The 22,938-nt window shown below is 38.2% G+C and overlaps 1 protein-coding gene across 1 annotated transcript; it reads right to left on the reverse strand.

The window, feature by feature from the left end:
* Positions 1–6,326: 6,326 nt before the first annotated feature.
* Positions 6,327–7,076, reverse strand: LOC133826327 (uncharacterized). Its single transcript, XM_062258796.1, has one exon. The coding sequence runs from the start codon at positions 7,074–7,076 to the stop codon at positions 6,327–6,329; it is 750 nt and encodes a 249-aa protein (XP_062114780.1).
* Positions 7,077–22,938: the final 15,862 nt, after the last annotated feature.

Consider the following 22,938-nt stretch of genomic DNA (forward strand, 5'->3'; position numbering starts at 1 on the left):
TCATTCCAGATTTTTCAAACTTTACTCTAAACTTTCCAGAAAAGAACTCTGAGGGAAGAAACCCTAAAGATAACCATCCTTCTACTCTTACAGCGATCATCTCAATCTTCTCGATCATGTCTTCACGCTCATCTCCTGAACCCATGGATCGCGATGGATACAAAAATGCGTATGAACGCATACGCAAATCGTTCGATATTCCTGACAATGTCACGGTGTGGATGCTTTCGGATGCTGAACTTCGGGAATGGCGATTCAAGGATGTAGTCAAACCCACCGAAATTGTCATGATTCTGAGACACATCGAATGGCTTCGTTTCCCTCTTCCTACTCTATTAGTGCAAGTAATTTCGAACTCTGGAGCTCACATTTCCCAATTCCTTCCGAACGCTATCCAATCCATAGTTGGCGCTCAGATGATAGGAACTCTCAGGAACGTCGACATTCAGTCGGATGACATATATGCATGCTTTACTAAGTCGACGAACAAGGCAATAGAGGGAAAACCCTAGAAGACCTTCTATCTCTCTCCCAAAAAGGATCGGACGATTTTTACTGATTTTGACAACTCCCACCGAAATTGGGATAAATACTTCTTCGTCGTTGGTGGAGCGTGGTATCCTGAATTTATGCCTCAAGAAATTTTTCCTTTGGCCAAGGTGTTCATAAAAGGTGAGTTATGTTTTTATTTTGTTCCTTATTGCTTTTAGTGTGAGTTAATCATATCTGGATGATTGCCTATTAATCTGACTCTGCGTATTACTGTTTTACTTCCTCGTATTAGATTTTTCATGGCCTCAGGTTAACATGAGTCCTGAACGACAGAGCATGTTGACAGAGAAGGGGCTTCTGCATGAGTTCAAAGAGAATGTCATTAGCATCAGTGTAACGCCCCAAACTCCAGGGACCGTTACGGTGTGCCTTGTAAACAGTGCTAAACTCGCTAATCGAGTCATATGGCCAAAGTCGTGATCTAGGTATGGTTAGCAGTTTAGGGATTAATACTTTGGTTAGGAGATAACGCTTCACTAGAACGTTTAGTATATACATTGGGATCCCGAAAATATAATTTCAGAGTTTATTACAGAAAATATTTACAACAGGCCGTTCTAAGCGGCAAAACAGGGTTCAACCCTAGTTCCACTTTAAACCTCGGCCGTGGCGGATGAGCAACTGCATATGTACACATCATCGCCTAAGCTCTTCAACTCAAGGATGGTCCAGCTTCCTCTTGCCTTTACCTGCACCACGTAGCACCCGTGAGCCAAAGCCCAGCAAGAAAACACAATAAAGCGTGATATAATATCAACAACGATCATAATAACCATTCAGGACTGTCAGTCCAAGAAAATAGGTGACAATAGCCAAAAGTCACAATAATGAGCCTCGCTCCTTCTAGCCATGTGACGATAGGGTCACCAGGTCTTAACCGATAAGTGATTCCTTCTTAAGTTTGATTAGGACAGGTGCAAGGTGATTAGTCACCAACATAACCTTCCTCACGACTCTAGAGTCGAAACTATGGACAACGTCCCTTAGCCATGTGACAAACGGTCACCGGGGTCATGTACCTTGGCTATAGTCATCTGGTCGTAGACCAGGCAAGCGCTTATAAGTTCTTCGACCCTAGGGTCGGTCTAGCATTAATGCCATAGAGCCATTCAATGCGTGATTCTCGACTTTAGAGTCGGTCCCTGACTAGTCAGTGCCATACACAAGCAAGTCATGCCACCAACCGTATACCACATGTTCAATATCCATAAACAAGGTATTTAGCATACTTACTAAACAGATACCAGTACAATTAGGACCATGCACAACCACAGAGGCTCAAGCTCTGAACAATATCATACCCAGTATACAAAGCATGTCCTAATCACATGTCTCTCATGCATCATATGCAATATATCCAGCAATCCAACATGCTCCAATAACAGCCATGCATGTCACGTTTAATAGTCAACCAACATGCATCAAAAATAGCCATGCATGTCATACACAATAATCAACCGACATGCATCAATAGTAACCACGCATGTCATACTCATTAACCAACCAACATGCATCATAATAAACATGCATGTCATATATAATAATCAACCGACATACACCAATAATAGCCATGCATGTCTCATATACACAGGGTGCAGTTCTCTTACCTCCGGTTCGAGTGAGAATTAGAACAAGAACGACCCCTGAGAACAATCGATCCTTAATCCTTTAACGGTCACCTAGTCACAACCAAAACAATCTCCAATTAATGAAAATTACCAAAGATTGGGTCTTAACCCAAACTCCACTCTCGGGACCTCGAAACATGCCCTCACGGTGAGTAGATTCGATCCCAGGCCTTAAGGATTGAAACCCCAAGCCAAAAGCCCTTAAAAACACCCAAAACAGGGTTCTGGAGGAACAGGGTAGCGCTACAGCGCTTCCCTTCTAGCGCCCCAGCGCTCAAGGCAGAATCACAAACCGCCCAACCTCTCTGCAGGTAGCGCTGTAGCGCCCTACACTGGGCGCTGTAGCGCTACCTTCAGCCAGCCAATTCCCAAATTTTCCCTCTTTTGATTCTACCATTTCTAACCCAATCCAAAAGCTTCCAAACATCAAATTAACTCCCAAATGAACCCAAATACCATCACCACATGTCCTAGGGGCCACAACCCCAAGAACCCTAGCCAAAACTCCAACCAATTCCCAAGTTTCCAACCCAAACACCAGCTGAAACTTAACTTAGAAAACAGAGCAAAATTAAGAGTTCTAGTGGCTAGAAACTCACCTCAATTTCAGCAACACACCCTCTTCAATGGTGGAGCATAACCCTAGCTCGGCTAAGCTTGGTTCCTTGGCTTAATTCCTCAAACTAAGCTTGAAAATCCAAAGAGAAAAGAGGAAGAAATTCTATCGGGAGAGAAAGGAAAGAAGCTCTGTTTTTCCCCTGTATTTCCTCAGCTTTCTAACACTTATAAGCTGATATAAATCCTTAGGGTCAAAAGACCATAGTGCCCTTAGGCCAAATAAACCCCTCTAAAAGCTTCCGAGTGTAAAACCGTCTTTTCCCGCCTATCTCGTTAATTATAATTAACGCTCTCCAATTCCCACTATTCTCAATATTCCCAAATACCAATTAATCATATCCCATTACCCTTTAATTCCCGGTAATGCTCTAATCATTAAATTCACCCCGAGACTCACCCCGAGCCCCGGACTTAATCCCGTTATGACTAGACCAAACACTTACACCCCATGATCGTCTCATGTCGATAAGCTCGAACCAATCCACCTTATAATGTGGCTATATTAATTAATCACAATCGTGCACCCAAGATATACAATTACGCCCACAGTGGCCAAATTACCAAAATACCCTCACAACAATAAATTCTCCCATATGCATGCATCCACCATCATATAATAATATAATTCACGTAAACATACATATAATCATTAAATAGTATCATAATTCAATTATGGCCCTCCCGGCCTCCTAATCAAGGTCCTAAATCTTATTAGGAAATTTGGGGCATTACAATCAGAGGTGTGATGAACCCCTACTGTATGCAAATTATGACCCGGCTCTGCTTCATGCATCGAGTCGATCCCGAGGCCGTGCGGGTCAGATCGCAGAAGGGCGACATGTCCCTAGGCAAAATTATAGCTACATGTACGAAGCAGCTGGGAGCCTTTTTGAAGAAGTCTCCCCCTGCTTCTTCAACTATGTCACTATCGAAGACCGAGTGTGAAAGGGCAAGCTCTGAGACCTTTGCCGCATGTGCCAAGCGCCTAGGGATCCCATAAAATAAAAAGAAAGAGGGCTCTGGCTCAGCTCTTGCTGCAGAATCATCTCCTGATAAGTCTGCTTTGGCACGCAGATCTTCCCGTATACACGTGCGATCCTCTACACCTTCTGATGCTCTCCAAATCCAGCCTCTTCAACAGGTGCCTCTGCCTAAGGATGCCTTAGGGAAGAGAAAGACATGCGAAGAATCCTCTGACGAAGATTCGGACGATGGGAAGTGTATTTCGTCCAAGCTTCAGATCCCAAAGGGATCTGCCTCTGCTGCTAAGGGTTCTCCCCTTGCAATCCCCAAGCTTACTCCAGGGAAGTTACCAACTGGCCAGGCTCTAACATTGTGCAAGAAACCTCGAGGGTCTGCCCCCGTTGGATCTTTACCTGGATCGTCTTCTTCTTCGCATGTAGCTGGGTCCTCCTTGAAGGCATGTCCAGAAGGAGCAGCACATGCTACGGTAGTATCTCCTACACTAGCCAAACCATCAGAGGCGGCGACTATAGATGGTGCGCAAGGTGGCCTACCAGTAGAGGCAAAGTCCCCTGGCGTCTGTATGAAGTCGTCAGAGGCATTACCCTCTGCTTCTGCTTTGGCTAGGGGTTCTGACGCTGGCCGTAAGCATGGATCAGAGGGGAGACGCCCTTCTTCTGCCTCTCATAAGAACCGACTTCTATAGGATGCTTTCGGAGGTGGTTTTGAGACCGTGACCACTCCTTCCCAGCCAGTTGAGGCAGGCCCAACCGTCACTTCTGAGACTCTCCCCGTATGTCAGGAATCGGGGGCTGCCGAAGTTGCAGGTGTTCATACTTTTAATGTTGTCGTTTCCGCATCGCCACCTGTGGCTTCTGAGTCCCACCCAGGAGAGGTTATCATTATATCTACGAAGGGTACAAGTACTTTTGAGTCTCCTAGTGCTTTTCTAGAGAAGCTAACGTCTTCTGCAGTGCAGATGCCGGTGTACCTGCCAAGTGACTTGGGTGAAGACGATGGTTTACTTGTACGCCCTTCCATGCCATATCTTTCTGGAGTGGGAAAAATTGCATTGACTTCTGACAGTGTTATGGTGTCAACATTAGCAGAAGGTGGGGAGCCGGTTGCCCCCGTTGCTTCTATTGTTGCATTAGCAGGGGGAGAAGCAAATGACAGAGCGGGAGTCGTGTCCAAATATAGTCCTTCTACATCTACAGAGGTGATGGAGGAGATGCTATGCATAAGCAGACCTCATCTTCCTGCAAAAGCTATTGGATCACTGAGTGGGCAAGGGGACTTGCTGCAACAAGTGTCAGACCATATTTAGATGGTAAGTTGGTTGAAAACTAGCATGATTTATTATTACATAACAGAGCGAGTATCGTGTGATACGTGTGTAGTGTGATTTTTGATGAGTGTAATTGATGTTTTACAGAGCTACGTATGTGCCTCTGCTGCGAGGCGGGAGCATGCAGCGGCTATGCAAAACAGCTCTAAACTGGCGGAACAGGCGGTGAAGTTGGAAGAGGAGCAGGCGGGGAGAATGATGGCCGAAGCGAATAGAAATGTGCTCATGGAAGCCATCAAGAAGTTAGAAACAGAGCTGGCAGAGGCTAAAGAGAAGGTGGCTGCCACAGAGGAGAAGCTAGTAGGTATTGTTGGACTCGAGGTGGAGCGAGACAAACTGAAAGCTGATCTGGTGGTGATGACCAATAAGTGGATGGAGAAAAACCAAGTCTGCGCTCAACACGAAGCCCGAATGGGGAAGCTCAACAGCATGATAAATGACCTTCATGAGGATATAGTGTTGTTGCAGACAGATAAAGAGATTTTGGAGAGAGAAAAGAAAGAGCTACAACAAAAGTCAGAGGTGCTGGAAATGAGCGTGGCAGATGCCAGGAAGCAAAGGCTGGAGGTGGAACTCCAGTTAGAGAAGAAGCTGAAGGAAAAAGAGGAAGTGGTCGTCAAAATCGAGAAGCAATTGAAGGAGATGGCTAAGGTATGTGTTATTTCTATAGTCATTAATGTATTGGCAAGATAGTGGGTTTATATGTCGCATGTGTTGATGACATGATGGTTTTATTTTTGTAGAGGGCAGAAGAGGCGGCAGTGGAAGCCACGAGGCAGCGCATCCAAGATCGTGAGATCACCGAACAGAAGTTCGTCAGGATAGCTGAGGTGGATACTGCGAAATACCTTGATCTGGCACTGCGTAATAAGAAGCAGACCCCAGAGGATAAATGGGTGAAACTCGAGATGTATTGTAAAAGCGTCGATGTGAAAGTAGGAGAGTACAATGTCGACGAGCATCTAAATGAACTCGAGGATCTGCAGTTCACCTATCCAGCGCATCATCTGGAGAAGCTGAAGTTGAAAGGCGACGCGTTGGGGTCGATTTATAATGCTAACGGGGAAGCAGCAGAAGAAGGTGATGTGGCTGAGACTTCTGAACAGAAGGTGACAGAACCTACTCCAGTTGCAAAAGCCAGGTCAGATGGCGAAAGAGGTGCCGAGTCTGCCTGCCTCCTTAATGTACTGGGTTAGCCTCCCACTTCTCATGAGGGCCTAGATCTGATTGTTCAAGTTGTGGCATTCAGCGACCGTATGACTGGGATCTTTATGGAAGAGGTAGTATCTATTTTTATCTCTTCTGTCTGGAGGAGTGGTAATCTTATACGGCTCATGCCAGATAGGTCTGTCTTTATTTTCTTCATAAATGATTTCCTGTGGAATGGAGTATTCGAAGGAAGGGTGCCACGGTGACTCTCGGTTCTGTCTTGGCCTCTTCCCTTCCTTTGCGTGGTCCGTCTGTTGCCTCTTCCTCTTGTCATCTCTAGCAAGTGGTGGAGGGTTATTTGCTGGTGGAGCGGAGATAAGTGCAGATTTCTTCTGTGCACGCTCTCGAAATTCTAGGACTCTGAAGACGCCCTCGGCTCGGATCTGGATCTCAGCCATGTCATAAGTTGGTGTCATGGTGAGATTTTTGTGCAAGAGAGATCCCACTTGCAAGCTTTTGACGAAGAGATTGGCTGCGGTAACTAGGTCGACGTCGTGGATCTGATGCACGAGATCAATGAAACGTTGTAGATACGACTTCGGATGTTCATTTTCCCCTTGCTCGATCCGATAGAGCTCTGCCATTGTTCTTGGTGCCTCACGATTCGCACTATATTGTTGGAGAAAAGTTCGTCGGAGGTCACTAAAATTGTTGACGGATCCAGGCTTTAATTGTCTGAACCACAGCAGAGCTGGCCCAGAGAAAGTTGTGGAAAAGACCTTGCATTGAATGGCTTTGTTGTTGGCTTCTAGTGCCATTTTCTGCTGGAATTGAAACAGGTGGTTTAACGGGTCTCCCTTTCCATTAAACGCGGGCAGAGATGGGATTACGAAGTCTCGGGGTTTAGGCTCGTTCTGAATCCACTCTGAGAAGGTATACTTCTCAATGGTTCTTGATAACAGATCCATGTGCTCGGTTCATGAACGGACCTCCCATCTGAGAACTTCTGTATCATTTCCCTCATCATCTCTTCTTTCCAATTGTCTAAGAACCGGATGGAGGGGGTACGTTCCTCAGCTGGTGAGTCGTGCGCGGCTCGTTGTGTGATCTGTTGGGGCCTGATCTCAGCGGCCAGCTGAGTTGACCGGGTGGGCTCTGTTCCGGTGCGCACATGTGTGTCACAGAGCGGAGCTCGTCGTTCTTCGGCCCCAAGACGAAGATGGGTTGGGAAGGGTGGTGGGGGACCCTGGGATCCTTCGCTGCCGAGTTGCATGGTTCGTTGAGGGGAACTGATGTGGTCGACTGGAACTTCGAGTCTACCTGAGTCGAGATTGTTGTTTCCTTGGGTGCTGCGTGTGGCGTCGGCGGATTTGCGCAACTCAGCGATCTCTGCTTCGAGCCTAGCCTGAGCCTCGGTCAACGTTTTAATTGCTTCGTCGGATCTCTGCTGGCTGGCTTCCAATAGGCGACATATCCTGTCGATCTGGTCGTTCACGTTCGCTGGTGGGACGACCTGGGTGACTGGACTCGACACTCCATTGCCCTTTGGCAGCATGGCTCCAAGGTTTGAGAGGATCTTGGTTGCAAAAGAAGAGTTCTTGGTTTCTTGATTCGACGATGTGGCTAAGGCGGAAACGTTCGATTCCCACAGACAGCGCCAATTGTTGAAGCAACAAATTTGTCTTTCTATATTTGGAGGTATGAACCAACGGTAGATGATGCTCCGAAACTGTTCCGGTGATGAAGATCGCCTTTGACTCATCGGGGATACCTGCAACAAAGACACTCCGATGCCTAAGTTAGTAAAAAATTCAATCCCTTTGTTTGAATAAGAATCTCATATTTATAGAACAAAAATGTAAAGTAGTTAGTTGGTTCAAGCAAACCCTTGATTGGTGGAGGAAAGATAACCAAATTTCCCTCCAAAATACATTGATTTCAAATTATGTATTTGGAGGTCAAAGGCGCTGACTACCTCTGACTCGTAGCTTCTGCCTTCGGAGCTTCTGCAGGGCAAAACGATCTGTTTTGAATATTCGGTAAATGAGGAAAAAACTTTGGGCCGAATATTTTGGGCCCAACAATAAGTGTGCATATAACGGAAATTCTTGATTTTAACAGTTTTTTATTTTTTTCCTTAACTTTAACAAAATATTCTTATATTTAACAGTACATTGTAAATATGATTTAAACTCAAATTAAATTAAATAAATAAACAATTAAACAAATTAAAATAAGATATTTTACAATGACAATTATTTTAAAATAATAAAACTATATGTTTTATAACTTAAATAAAATTTAATTAAACTTAAACTTCAACTCCACGTATTAGAATAATATCATAGTAAACATATAACATAATATAATCTACTATCAACTAGAAAAAAAACTTCTTTTTTTTTTAAAAAAAGACTAGCAACAAACTTAAATTTAAAATCCATGTATAATTGTAATATTATATTAAAACATATAATATATAATCTCTTGTTGTCAGTGTCAAATTCAAAAACTAGAACGAACATAAACTTAAACAAAAATTAAATAATTAAAATAGTATATTTTTAAGATATTTATGATAATTTAAATAATTAAATTATATTTATTTAAAAATAATAAAGTCATACATATCATTTTATTATCTTATAAATTTGTGTGATAATTTATTTTTTATTAAGTGATTGGAGCTTTTTTTCTTTATTAAATTCACCAAAAGACATTGTGAGTTACATTAGAAACTAAAAATAGTTGATGCATGTATACTACTCTACACTATGACTTTTCTATTCTTATTTTATTCTATTATTAATTTCTTTTTAAATATTATTGTAATTTATATATGTCATGTAGTCATGTAAATATATATATGTCAATGTTGTATTTTAGATGTCATATATGTAGAGATTATTGATATAAATATTTATGCATATATATATATATTGTAGAACTATAATTCATTCTATTATATATTGAAGAAGAAAAAATAGTGAACTGGTTTTTATTAAAATTATAGACAATGTTTTGCCCTAATTTTTTTAATACATTTATGTCATACAGTATATTAAACACATTTTTATTTATTTTTATGACATTGTTTATTTATTTAAAATGTATATGATAATTAAAAAATAGTACAAATAAATACATGTTTGAATAAGCATGTTTATAAGTTTAAAACTAAGCAAACGTGATTGCACGTTATTTTTACCTAGTATATATCTCTTCTATATAGAAAATGTATAGATAACATAAATTCTTTGTTTTAACAATTTTTTATTTTATTTTCTGTTAAGAATATTATTATATTTAACAGTGGATTGTAAACATGACTTAAACTTAAATAGATAAATAATTAAACAAATTAAAATATGATATTTTTGAGATATTTTACGATGATAATTATTTACAAATAATAAAACAATACATTTTATAACTTAAATAAAATTTAATTAAACTTAAACTTCACGTATTAGAATAATATCATATTAAACATATAATATAATGTAATGTAATCTACTATCAACTAGCAACAAACTTCTTTTAAAAAAAATAACAACAAACTTAAATTTAAAATCACATATAATATTTATATTATATTAAACATATAATATATAATCTCTTGTTGTCATTGTCAAATTCAAAAACTAGACCAAAAATAAATTAATTAATTAAAATAAGATATTTTGAAGATAGTTTATGATAATTTAAATAATTAAATCATATTTATTTAAAATAATAATGTCATACATATCAATTTCTGTGATAGTTTTTTTTATCAAGTAATTGGAGTTTTTTTTCTTTATCAAATTCAACAAAATACATTAAGAGATACATTAGAAACTAAAAATAGTTGATACACTATGACTTTTCTATTCTTATTTTATTCTATTATTAATTTCTTTTTTAATATTATTGTAATTTATATATATATGTCATGTGTAAATATATATTTATGTCAATGTTGTGTTTAGATGTCATATATGTACAAATTATTACAAATTATTGATATAAATATTTGTATATACTATAGAACTGTAATTCATTCTATTATATATTAAACATCTTTTATTTATTTTTATGATATTGTTTATTTATTTAAAATTTATATGATAATTAAAAAAATATAATAAAAATAAATACATGTTTGAATAAGCATGTTTAGAACTTTAAAACTAAATAAATATACATTGCACATTGATTTTACCTAGTATATATAATAAATGTGTAGATAACATAAATTTTTGGTTTTAACAGTTTTTTATTTTTTTTGTTAACTTTAATGACATATTCTTATATATAACTAAATATTATTATATTTAACGGTAGATTGTAAACATGATTTAAACTTAAATCAAATTAAATAATTAAACAATTTAAAATAAGATATTTTTGAAATATTTTACAATGACAATTATTTAAAAATCATACGTTTTATAACTTAAATAAAATTTAATTATACTTAAACTTAAACTTCATGTATTAGAATAATATCATATCAAACATATAACATAATACAATCTACTATCAACTAGAAACAAACTTCTTTAAAAAAAAAAAAAAAAAAACTAACAACAAACTTAAATTTAAAATTCATGTATAATATTAATATTATATTAAACATATAAAATATAATCTCTTGTTGCCGCTACTAAATTGAAAAGCTAAAACAAACATAAACTTAAAAAAAATTAATTAATTAAAATATGATATTTTTAAGATATTTTATGATAATTTAAATAAATAATCATATTTATTTAAAAATAATAAAGCCATACATATCATTTTTTTTATCTTATAAATTTGTGTGATAATTTATTTTTTATCAAGTGATTGAAACTCTTTTTCTTCATCAAATTCACCAAAGGACAATGCGAGTTACATTAGAAACTAAAAATAGTTGATACATGTGTACTACTCTACACTGTGATTTTTTTTATCCTTATTTTATTCTATTATTAATTTCTTTTAAAATGTTATTGTAATATATATATCATATGGGCATATAAATATATATATGTCCATAGTGTGTTTATATGACATATATGTAGATATTATTGATATAAATATTTATATATACTATAGAATTGTAATTCATTCTATTATATATTGAAGAAAAAAAAAAGAATCGAATTTTATTAAAATTACACACAATGTTTTGCCATAATTTTTTAATACATTTATGTCATACATTATATTAAACATATTTTATTTATTTTTATAGTATTGTTTATTTATTTCAAATTTATATGATAATTAAAGAATAATAAAAATAAATTAATGATTGAATTTGAAACTAACATAGAATATATATATATATAAGACAATTTTTTTATGGGGGCTTCACTTTAAGCCCTACTGGTGGAGCTCTCAGTATTTCTCTACCTATGAACAGTTTTCGGCGATATTTTTTTTATGACCGTGTATATTGTAGCTATTTAGAGCATCCTGCAAATTTTCAGAAAATTCCGAATAGTTTACAGTACCGAAAACTAGGTTCAAACATGTTGTTTTCTACGCACATAAAAAAAATTAGTCACGCGTACAACAACATGTTTGAATTTAGTTTTCGGTATCGTAAACTATTCGGAATTTTCTGAAAATTTACAGGATGCTCTAAATAGCTACAATATACACGGTCATAAAAAAATTGCACCGAAAGCTATTCACGGGTTAAGAAATATTAAGAGTCCTAGCGATAGTGCTTAAGAATTGATATATATATATATGTTTTCTTAATTCATTCACACAAAAAGATTTAGCTCCACGTTGCTCTTCTTATATATTACTTTCTCCATTGCAAATAGACGATTTGATAGCTCTCAAATATGAAAATAAAAGTAAATAATAATAATATATATAAATAGAAAAAGAAGCAAAGTACAAAAAGGGATTCATCATACATGTCTATTATAAAATATAATATAAACCTTTTTCCAACTAAATTAACAATAAGAATACCGGATGACTTCTCTCTCTCTCTCCTGATTTGGCTTAGAAAGCAAAGTTTTATTAAGCACAAATTTTCAGCATAATACATGTTGTGCCATAATTTCTTGAGTTTGTTCCAACACGTGTGCTTATGATTATAGTTCAAAATCCACCAACTCATGGGCCCCTTTTTCACATGTATAATGGCAAATTAACTTAACCATCATTACAACAATGGACCCCAAAGCCGTAAACTGAATCAATATCTTATAATATATCACCAAATAATATTTATCTTTCTTTTTTGGTTTATGTTTTAAGAGAATGAGAAAACATCATAATTAATTTAAATCCTAGTCCAAGATATACACACTCATATCATAGATTCATACATGCATTTATGGAACACTTGATTAGCTAACCTTATTTGATTGATAAAGTATTAGAAATTATATAGTATAAATAGAAAAATTTCTAAGTGATACGTATTGTCGATCCATTATAACATTGATTTTTATTATTATTATTATTATTGGAGTATGTTGAGTTTAGAAATCAAAAGATCCGTTAGAAAATTGTTCCAGCTCAATTGGAGACTGGTTCTGAGTATTGAATATATAGCCTCAATAAAACAGTATACACCAGGAATAACATATTCACAAGCTGCCACGTAGCAGGTTTGTTACAAAAGAAATGATGCACAAATTACAATATAACAACCTGGCATATAAAAGAGTCTAGAACAATCTATACATAATGACTTGGCTAATTGCGTATTAGGTAGCTAATGAAGCTACTCTATTCTTTAACTTGTTGTGTAAATTTTAAACAACACAAGTGCACACTATCGCAATAAGTAATAAAGTGTAAGTAGAGTGTCAATCCCAAAGAAAATTTATCAATGTCGTCGATGGAGGTGCGGTTGTTGCAAAGGTGGGAGTCGCCGGTGTGGGCATCGCTCCAGTGCTTTCCATCGTCTGTGGAGCTAAGATTGAGTCTGCCATGGCGTGTGCCTAACGATTGCTCTGATACCAAGTTTAGAAATCAAAAGATTTGTTAGAAAAATTGTTCCAGCTCAATTGGAGACTGGTTCTGTGTATTGAATATATAGCCTCAATAAAACAGTATACACCAAGAATAGCATATTCATAAGCTGCCACGTAGTTGGTTTGTTACAAAAGGAATGATGCACAAGTTACAATATAACAACCTGGCATATAACAAAGTCTAGAACAATCTATACATAATGACTTGGCTAATTGTGTATTAGGTAGCTAATGAAGCTAATCTATTCTTTAACTTCGCCCCTTAAGCGAAAGGGTGATGGTGTCACTCCGAGCTTGTCAACAAGAAATCTGAACCTGGTGTGGTTGAGTCCTTTTGTCAAGCAATCTGCTATTTGGTCATGAGAAGGCACATAGCGTATCTCCAATTGTTTCTGCATGATTTTGTCTCTAATGAAGTGTATATCAATTTCTATATGCTTTGTTCTAGCATGATAGACTGGATTGGATGCTAAGGCACTGGTTCCCATATTGTCACACCAGATAATTGGCACAGATGGCAATTTAAATCTCATTTCATGCAGCAGTTCTTGAAGCCAGGAAAGTTCAGCTCCTAGTTGTGCCAATGCTCTATATTCAGATTCAGTACTCGACCTTTGCTACAACTGTCTGTTTCTTTGATGACCGAGATATTAGAGTTTCACCAAGGAATACACAGTAGCCTCCCACTGGTCTTCTGTCATCTGGACAACATGCCCAGTCAGCATCTGAGAAACCTGTCAATGTTAATTGATGACTAGGTGAGAGTAGACCATGATGCATTGTCCCCTTCAAATATCTTAGAACTCTCTTAACTGCGCTCCAGTGAACTGTTGTGGGTGCCTTGAGAAATTGACTCAGCCTATTGACTGAAAAGGATATGTCTGGTCTGGTATGATTTAGATATTGTAATGCCCCGATGACACTTCTATAAGTTGTGGGATTTTCAAGCAAGACTCCTTCATGAATGGACAACGGCCTACTAGCTGTCATGGGTGTAGGGTATGGATTGATGTTAGCCATATTCACCTTTTGAAGCAACTTAGATATGTAACACCCTTGAGAGAGATAGAAACCAGTATCATCTCGATGAACTTCTATTCCAAGGAAGTAATGGAAAGGTCCCAAGTCTTTTAATGTGAACTCAACATTCAGTTTATCAATAAACTTCCTCACCTCACCTGGTTTGTTTCCTGTCACTATTATATCATCCACATAGATAAGGGCAATGATCACATACTCAACTGTTTTTAGCATAAACAGTGAAGTATCTGCCTTGGACCCTTCAAACTTCCAATCCAGTAAAATTTTCTTTAGTCTATCATACCATGATCTTGGAGCTTGTCTTAGCCCATAGATTGACTTCTTTAGTTTGCATACATGGTGAGTTTTTGTTGAGTCTTCAAAACCTTGAGGCTGAAGCATATATACATCTTCTTCTATAGTTCCATTTAAGAATGCATTATTGATGTCAAGTTGTGTGACATCCAACCTTGACTTGCTGCAATGGTTAGCACCACTCTTACTGTCGATGCTTTGATTACGGGGCTAAAAGTCTCACTGAAGCCTACTCCTGGTCTTTGATGAAACCCCTTGGCCACTAACCTCGCTTTATAGCGCTGAAATATGCCATCTGAGTTATATTTTCTCTTGAATACCCATTTGCTTCCCACTATATTGTAGTTATCAGATGATGGAACTAACTCCTATGTGTCATTTCCTTTAAGTGCCATAAACTCTTCCTTCATTGCTGTCTTCCAGCCTTCATGTTCTAAGGCTTCAGCTGCGGAAAAAGGTTCTGTCTATGATTCTTCAAGTTGAACACTGCTTGTGTATGCCTTTGACTTAAATATTCCAACTTTTGATCTAGTGACCATGTGATGCTCATTATGTTGGTTGATGTTGCTGGCTTGGGTTGTAGATTCATCCTCATAATCTGTCCGTGGTACCTGAATTTCTTCTGATGTTCCAAAGCCTTCTTTAGATGGTGATGTTCGACCTCCAATGTATCCTTCTTCTAGAGATATATCAGGTACAACCATTGTAGGTGTGCCTGTAGAGCTGTTTAAGATGTTTTCTTGTCTACTATGCATAGATTTAGCAGCTGACATTTGGTCTCCTTGATCATCTTGAGAAGACATTTGACTGAATGGTGCACAATCTATTATTGACTGTATGCTTACAGGTAGTGTAAACCATGACTGAGGTATTGGCATTTCCACTTCTCTTTCTGCTGCATAATTATTTAGAAAACTTGCCATGAAAGGAAATTCACTTTCATTAAATATTACATTCCTGGAAATATATATTCGCCCATGAGGGCTGAGGCATTTATATCCTTTGTAAGCTTCACTGTACCCCAAGTTTACACATTTGATAGTGCGAAAACTGAACTTGTGTGGCTGGTATGCTCGAAGACAGGGAAAGCAAGCAGCTCCGAAGACCTTCAGCTCTTTGTAGTCAGGCATCTTGTTATTTAAGACCTCAAATGGTGACTTTCCTTGCAGCACAGGTGTTAGCATTCTGTTAATCAAGTAGGTTGCTGTTTGGAATGCATCTGTCCAATATTTCAGAGGCATGTGTGCTTGAGCGAGTAGTGTCAGCCCAGTTTCGACAATATGCCGATGTTTTCTCTCTGCTCGTCCATTATGAGCTGAAGTGTGTGGGCATGGATGTTGGAACTCAACGCCATTCCTATGAAGTAACTTAGTGAATGCCTGAAATTCTCCTCCCATGTCAGACCTTAATGTCTTGATTGTCTTGCTAAAATGATTCTTGACTAAAGCCTTGAACTGTATAAAGGCTGTCAATGCATCAGATTTAGATTTTAAAGGGAAGAACCAGAAATGCTTGCTGTAATCATCAAGGAAATGGATGTAATATCTCGAGTTTATGTGTGAGGTTATAGGGGCTGGTCCCCAAAGGTCAGTGTGAATTAAATCTAGCACTGTAGTAGCTCTACTCATTGAAATCTTAAAGGGCAAAGAGTGAGATTTTCCATATTGACAAGCATCACAAAATTGAAGATTCTCATTCATTCCAGTTTTTACATTAGACATTTTCAAAATCTGTTTCAGTACATTAACAGAGGGATGTCCTAGTTTCCTATGCCAAACATCAACTATTGACCCACTCAAAACACCTTTATTTGGCTTTTCCTTTGTTGCAACACCAAAGAATAACATTCCTTTAGCTGCTATTTGAGTTGAACTTGACTGAGGTAGAAGAGTGGTGTCCAGCCGATACAATCCATCTTTAAGTTCCCCTCGAAGTACCACTGTCCTTGTTGCTCGATCCTTCACACAACATGAGTCACAAAAGAATTCAACAGAGACATTATTATCAGCTATTAGCTTGGATACACTTATCAAGTTTTTAGTAATCTGTGGCACATATAACAGATCATTTAATATCAGTGATACATGAGAATGAGTTTTTAGAGCACTAGTACCAATATGAGAAATATGCAACTGATGACCATCACCAATAGTTATCTTTTCCTTACCACCATAATCAATTTTTCCAGTCATCTTATCTCCTTCTGAGGTCAGGTGATTACTTACACCACTATCGGCATACCAGCTTTCATCATTGAGCACTTCTGGTGTTGCAATCATAGCTGTTAATAGCTTGTCTTGGTCGTGCTCCTTGCCTTGTTGCTGACCCGTAAAAGACTCATCGTAGTGACTGTAACAGTGGGTTGCTAAGTGACCATATCTTCCATAGATTTGAAAAGTCGGTTTGGAGCCATTTCCATGACCACCTCTGCCTCTAAAGTGATTGCCACCACCTCGTGAATGCCCCGAGTAGTTGGAGTGACCTCGACCAAATGAAGCATTTGGGTAGGATCGTTGGGACCCAAAGTTGTTTAAGGATTTTTGAGCAAAGTTCACAGATGGTCCACCTAGTGAGACCTGTTTGGGAGTAGAACCAGTGTTGTTGAGTCGATCCAGCCTGCTATCAAACCTGAGAAGTAAATTATGCAGCTCTTGCCAAGTGATGTTGGGTCTTGCCTCAATCTGTACAATGATTTGCAAGTAATCTGTATTATCCAGCCCGGACAAAATGTTAGCAACCAGATAATGTTCAGGATATGGGTCTCCTACCATCGCAAGAGTGTCAGCCCAGATTCTCTTTTATCTCAGGTAATCTGCCATGCTCGTTGAGCCCTTTTTGGTGATCTGAATAAGTTCATTAGTGTTTTCCTGAGAGTAAGTTCCATACAGCTGCTCTAAAGCAGTCCAGAGAGCTTGGGAGGTCTTCGATCCCATTAGTTCTGAGGTGATTGCTTCATTCATTGAGCCGTAAAGCCACCTCATCAAGAGCTGGTCATGCACTAACCAAGTTTCATAGTAAGGATTCAAGGTTATAGGTATATTAGGAGCTTTGGGAGTACCTGAGTTCAAAAATTCTGGGAGGCACGATTTTAGACCATTGATGTACCCTTCCAGTCGATGCCCTCGGGTGATGGTGGTCACCATTGTTTTCCATAGTGGGTAGTTATTTATGTCGAGCTTCATCGCAAAAGGGTGGCTCAATGTGCTGAAAGGGGTTGCTGTTGGAATCAGATTCGTTGCAGTAGTCGGCATCAATGTCGTCGATGGAGGTGCGGCTATTGCAGAGGTGGGAGTCACCGGTGTGGGCGTTGCTCCAGTGCTTTCCATCGTCTGTGGAGCTGAGATTGAGTCCGCCATGGCGTGTGCCTAACGATTGCTCTGATACCAAGTTTAGAAATCAAAAGATTTGTTAGAAAAATTGTTCCATCTCAATTGGAGACCGGTTCTGTGTGTTGAATATATAGTGTAATGCCCTGAAATCCCTAATGGGTTTAATGGCTGGATTAGTAGGCTGGGAGGGCTATAACTGTTTAATTATGCCATTAAATTATAATATGCATGTTTATGTGAATTATATTATAATATGATGTTAAATGCATGCATGTGGGTCCACATTTCATTATAGGGGTGTTTTGGTAATTTGGCCCGTTGAGGGTGTAATTGTATATTTGTATGCATGTCGGTGACCTATTGTTGGGACCACATTATAATGTGGGTTTGTTCGAGCTATTCAGCATGAGACGATCTTGGAATATTAATTAGCGGTCTAGTCATAACAAGTTTAAGTTCGGGGCTCGGGATGAGTCTCGGGGTGATTTTAATGATTAGAGCATTTCCGAGAATTAAAGGGTAACAGAATATGAAATATTGTTGTTTGAGAATATCGAGAATAACAGGAATTGGAGATCGTTAATTATGATTAACGAGATAGGTGGGAAATACCAATTTTTCCCTTGGGAGCCTTTAGAAACCCTTATTAGACCTAGGGGTATTTTGGTCTTTTCACCCCTAGTATAGATATAACCCATTTAAGGCTGTAGAAAGAAGAGGAAAACAGAGCATAGTTTGAAGCTTCTCCCGTACCTATTTTCCTTCTATTTTTTTTGTGATTTTTTAGCCTAATTTGAGGATTCAAGCTTGGGAAGTAAGTCTTGGGAGTTTGGGAGTGTGTTCTACCATTGAAGAGCATCATAATCTGAGCTTGAGGTAAGTTTCTAGCCAATAAATTCCCTGGTTTTCTCTATTTTAGCTCTGGTTTTCAGTTGGGATTTCTAGGTTGGATGCTTGGTTTTGTTGGGAGTTTTGGCTAGGGTTATTGTGGTTGTGATGCTTGGGGTATGTGAGGATGGTTTTTGGGTTCATTTGGCACCAAAAATGAGGTTTGGAAGCATTGGAATCGAGTTGGAATTGAAGGAGTCAAAGAAGGAGGTTTCAGGGGAGAACTGTTCTGGGAGTAGTGCTACAACGCCCATCAGAGGGCACTATAGCGCTACACAAGACTTTTGTTGGGCGGTTGGGGGTTCTGAGTATAGCGCTGGGGCGCTATTGAGCAGTGTTGTAGCGCTACTCTGTTCCTCCAAAATCCTGTTTTGAGTATTTTTAAGGGTTTTTGGCTCGGAGTTTCAATCTTTAAGGCCCAGGATCGAATCTACTCACCGTGTGGACATGTTTCGAGGTCCCGAGAGTGGGATTTAGGTTAAGACCCTTTCATTGTTGATTTTCATTAATGGAGCTTATAATTGGTTATGATCAGGTAACCGCTAAGGAACCAAAATGTCGATCGTTCTCAGGAGTAGTTCTTGTTCTATTTCTCACTCGAACCAGAGGTAAGAAAACTGCACCCTGTGTATATGACATACATGATTGTTGTTGAGGCATGTTGGTTGATAAATATGTACATTGATTGCATATTAAATGCTAGCGGATATTGTTTACTTGTGTATGGCACTGATTAGTCAGGGATGGCACTGGTTGCATATTACTGATCTGAGAGTTAGAAATGGCATAAGTGTCCTGAACGCAGAGCCGATTGAAGATTAGATCCAATCGATATCAGCGTTGAATGACTCTAAAACATTAATGTTGGACCGACCCTAAGGTCGATGAAACTTATAAGCGCTTGACTAGTCTAAGCTAGTTACTCAGAGCCAGGGCCTAAGGCTTAGGTTACTGGTTGTCACATGGCTAGGGAACAGTATTCCATGGTTATGACTCTATAGTCATGGGGAAGGTTATGTTGGTGACTAGTCATCATGCACCTATCCTGCTTAAGCTAGTGAAAGGTTCACTTATTTGTTAAGCCCCGGTGACCCTATCGTCACATGGCTGATGGGAACGGAACCCACTTTAGTGACTTTTCCAATTGTCACTCCTCTATTTGGGCTGAAAGTCCTGAATGATTATTATGATCATTGTTGATATTATATTCATGCTATATTGTGTTTTCTTGCTGGGCCTTGGATCATGGGTGCTATGTGGTGCAGGTAAATGGAAAGAAAAGCTCACCTAGCCTTGAGTGGAGAGCTTAGGTGGTGATGTGTACATATGCAGCCGCTTGACCACCAAGGGCAAGGAGTTCTCAGAGGAACTAGGGGATTTACCATATTTTTGCGGCTTAGGTCGGCGGGTTTGTAAATTTGAAAACAGTAATGACCATTTTGAGTTGTAAATAACTTGTAAATGTTTTTATGGGCCCAAGAACAGTTTTATGTATTAAATAAAATATATCCTTTCCTTTTGATTGGTTTTCCACCTTAGCCTATTAATAACACTTAGATGCACATTTTTAACCAAAGGACCCGGGTAGCGAGTCAAATTTCTGGTTCACCGTAACTATTCTTGGGTAACCAGGGCGTTACATATAGCCTCAATAAAACAGTATACACCAGGAATAGTATATTCACAAGCTGCCACGTAGCTGGTTTGCTACAAAAGGAATGATGCACAAGTTACAATATAACAACCTGGCATATAACAGAGTCTAGAACAATCTATACATAATGACTTGGCTAATTGTGTATTAGGTAGCTAATGAAGCTAATCTATTCTTTAACTTGTTGTGTAAATTTTAAACAACACAAGTGCACACTATCGCATAAGTAATAAAGTGTAAGTAGAGTGTCGATCCCAAAGAGAATTTATCACTATACTTTATTGAGTACTAAAATTTGTAAAAACCTTTATTCGCTAACTTTATTTTAAACAAAATATTTTAAGTATATTGAGAAAAATCAGTAGCATATCATTAATTAATTGTCACATGATTCAGTTAGTTTTATTGTGAAAATATATTTTAGTGTGAATACAACATTTTTACGATATTTATCACAATTAATCTTTATTGGTAAAATAATGTATTAAAATTATCTTGTGAGAATATTTTCAGGTATAATATTTATTTAGGAACAATGAGTTTTTCGAAAATGAACATGGTAAAAAAGAAATGATCAAGTTCGTTCTGCCAAATAAGTATGATGTCGTTGCTGACTCAACAATTTAATTCATTTTCTGTCGACACAGAATTAATCTGACTGACAAATTTTCTAAATCAAAGAAATTTGCAAATTGATTACAAGATCCTAGAGAAAACTGACATTGAACGATTTCTTCACTTATAAATATCTTGCCAAAGCCTTTAGAAATTTTATCTCTTCTACTTGGAAATTTGCAAACATTTTGTTGTTATTTGGAAGAGTGATTCTTTGTAGAGACTAAGTTTGTTTACCTTAATCTTTGTGAGAGTGCTGAGTGTACTTGTAGATATCTTTCTAGTCCCTTGTAAACAAGTAGAGTCTATTGTAAACCTGTTCATAAGGATCTTCGGGAGAGAATTCTCTCTAAGTCTCACTTCGGGAGGAAGTGAGCACTCGCTATTCTTTGAAGGGAGTTCAAGAGAATCAGCCACTACAACAAAATTGACATTTAATGACTCTCTATGGACGATGGGCCGACCGAAGAATAAAGAAGGAGAACTTATTGGAGAGGCAGCTGAGGTTCAAAAAAATATTGTAAGTTTTTATATATATATATATTGAACTTATATAATCTATTTATTTTAATATAACTAACTTAAATAAATTACTTTTATTTTACAGGCTTGTACGCCCTGGTTTTCACGCGGGATGATTAGCAAGCCGAGCTGCTGACTAATCGTAGTTATCTCATGAACTCCCCTAAGACCGGAGCTTCTGTCGTTAGCTCGAGGAAGCCCAAAGGGCTCGCCTCCATTGTCCAAGACTGGAGCAGGCCCCCTGAAGGCCGAAGGTCGGGTCTAGTATGCAGCTCGCGGTACGAGCTGGATATGGAGCTATGACCCCTTGAGAAGTAAACACACGCAAGGTAAACGTGCATATATTAGGCATCACGTGTCTGATATCCCCCTGACTTCTCGGACACGCAGCAGGAACGTGCGTGATTCAGACACCCACGATTGGGTTGGGCCGTGCGGCCCATTACTTCCTTACCTACTGATTTGACCACACTTATGTGTCAGGTTTAGGAATTAATCATGAATGTCACAGAATTGATACGACAAGTAAGAAGGTCACGGGATGACTTCCCTACCAACTTCCAGGTGCCTTCTCCTATAAATATGGAGACCTTGGGAGTTGATAGGGGTTGGAAAAATAATCTCTTGTAAGAAATACTTTGTAACCGAATACTCAGTATAGATCAATAATATTGACTAGTGGAGTAGAAGGATTTTAACCTTCGAACCACTTAAAAACCGTGTCTTGAGTCACCCCTTTTGTCCTCTAAGATCATATATCTATTTCGGTTCACATTTAGCACTAATCCTTTTCTCTCATTCTCTTAATTACCTGTTGGCGAAGAACCGCGTCAACAAGGCTTATTATCGAAAACTCATTGAGAAGGGTCAATGGGAACCCCAAGGCCCTGATGATGTGTTGACGAGGGCATTGGGCACCCCCGAGCCACGAGGGCGTGTTCGAGCTAAAGGTCATCGTATCTGATGATATACATGAACAGGTGATGTATCATGTTTATATAATCATATTTGTTATTATATATTTCAATTTGTTTGTAAATTTTATAATTATTAATATTATTTTACAGACTTGTTCTAGAAGTAATAACATATCAGAGCGACCAATTGCTCCTTCAACACAATGACCCCGAGAAAGAATACAACGTTTGAGTGATCCTCTGACACAAGACACCAATCCTTTGGAACAGATATACAATATTATATCTCGTTGGAATGACGATGACTGTGTCAATCCAGGCATAGATGAGGATGTATTCGGTCAGGATATTTCAAGTCTTTACATATGTAAAGAGGACATACTTCAATTTATTCGAATGGAAAAGATTGGACAAGGAGTTGTCGTTTGCTACATGAGGTATCTCAC

The sequence above is a fragment of the Humulus lupulus genome, chromosome 1, assembly GCF_963169125.1.
Source record: "Humulus lupulus chromosome 1, drHumLupu1.1, whole genome shotgun sequence".
Taxonomy (NCBI): domain Eukaryota; kingdom Viridiplantae; phylum Streptophyta; class Magnoliopsida; order Rosales; family Cannabaceae; genus Humulus; species Humulus lupulus.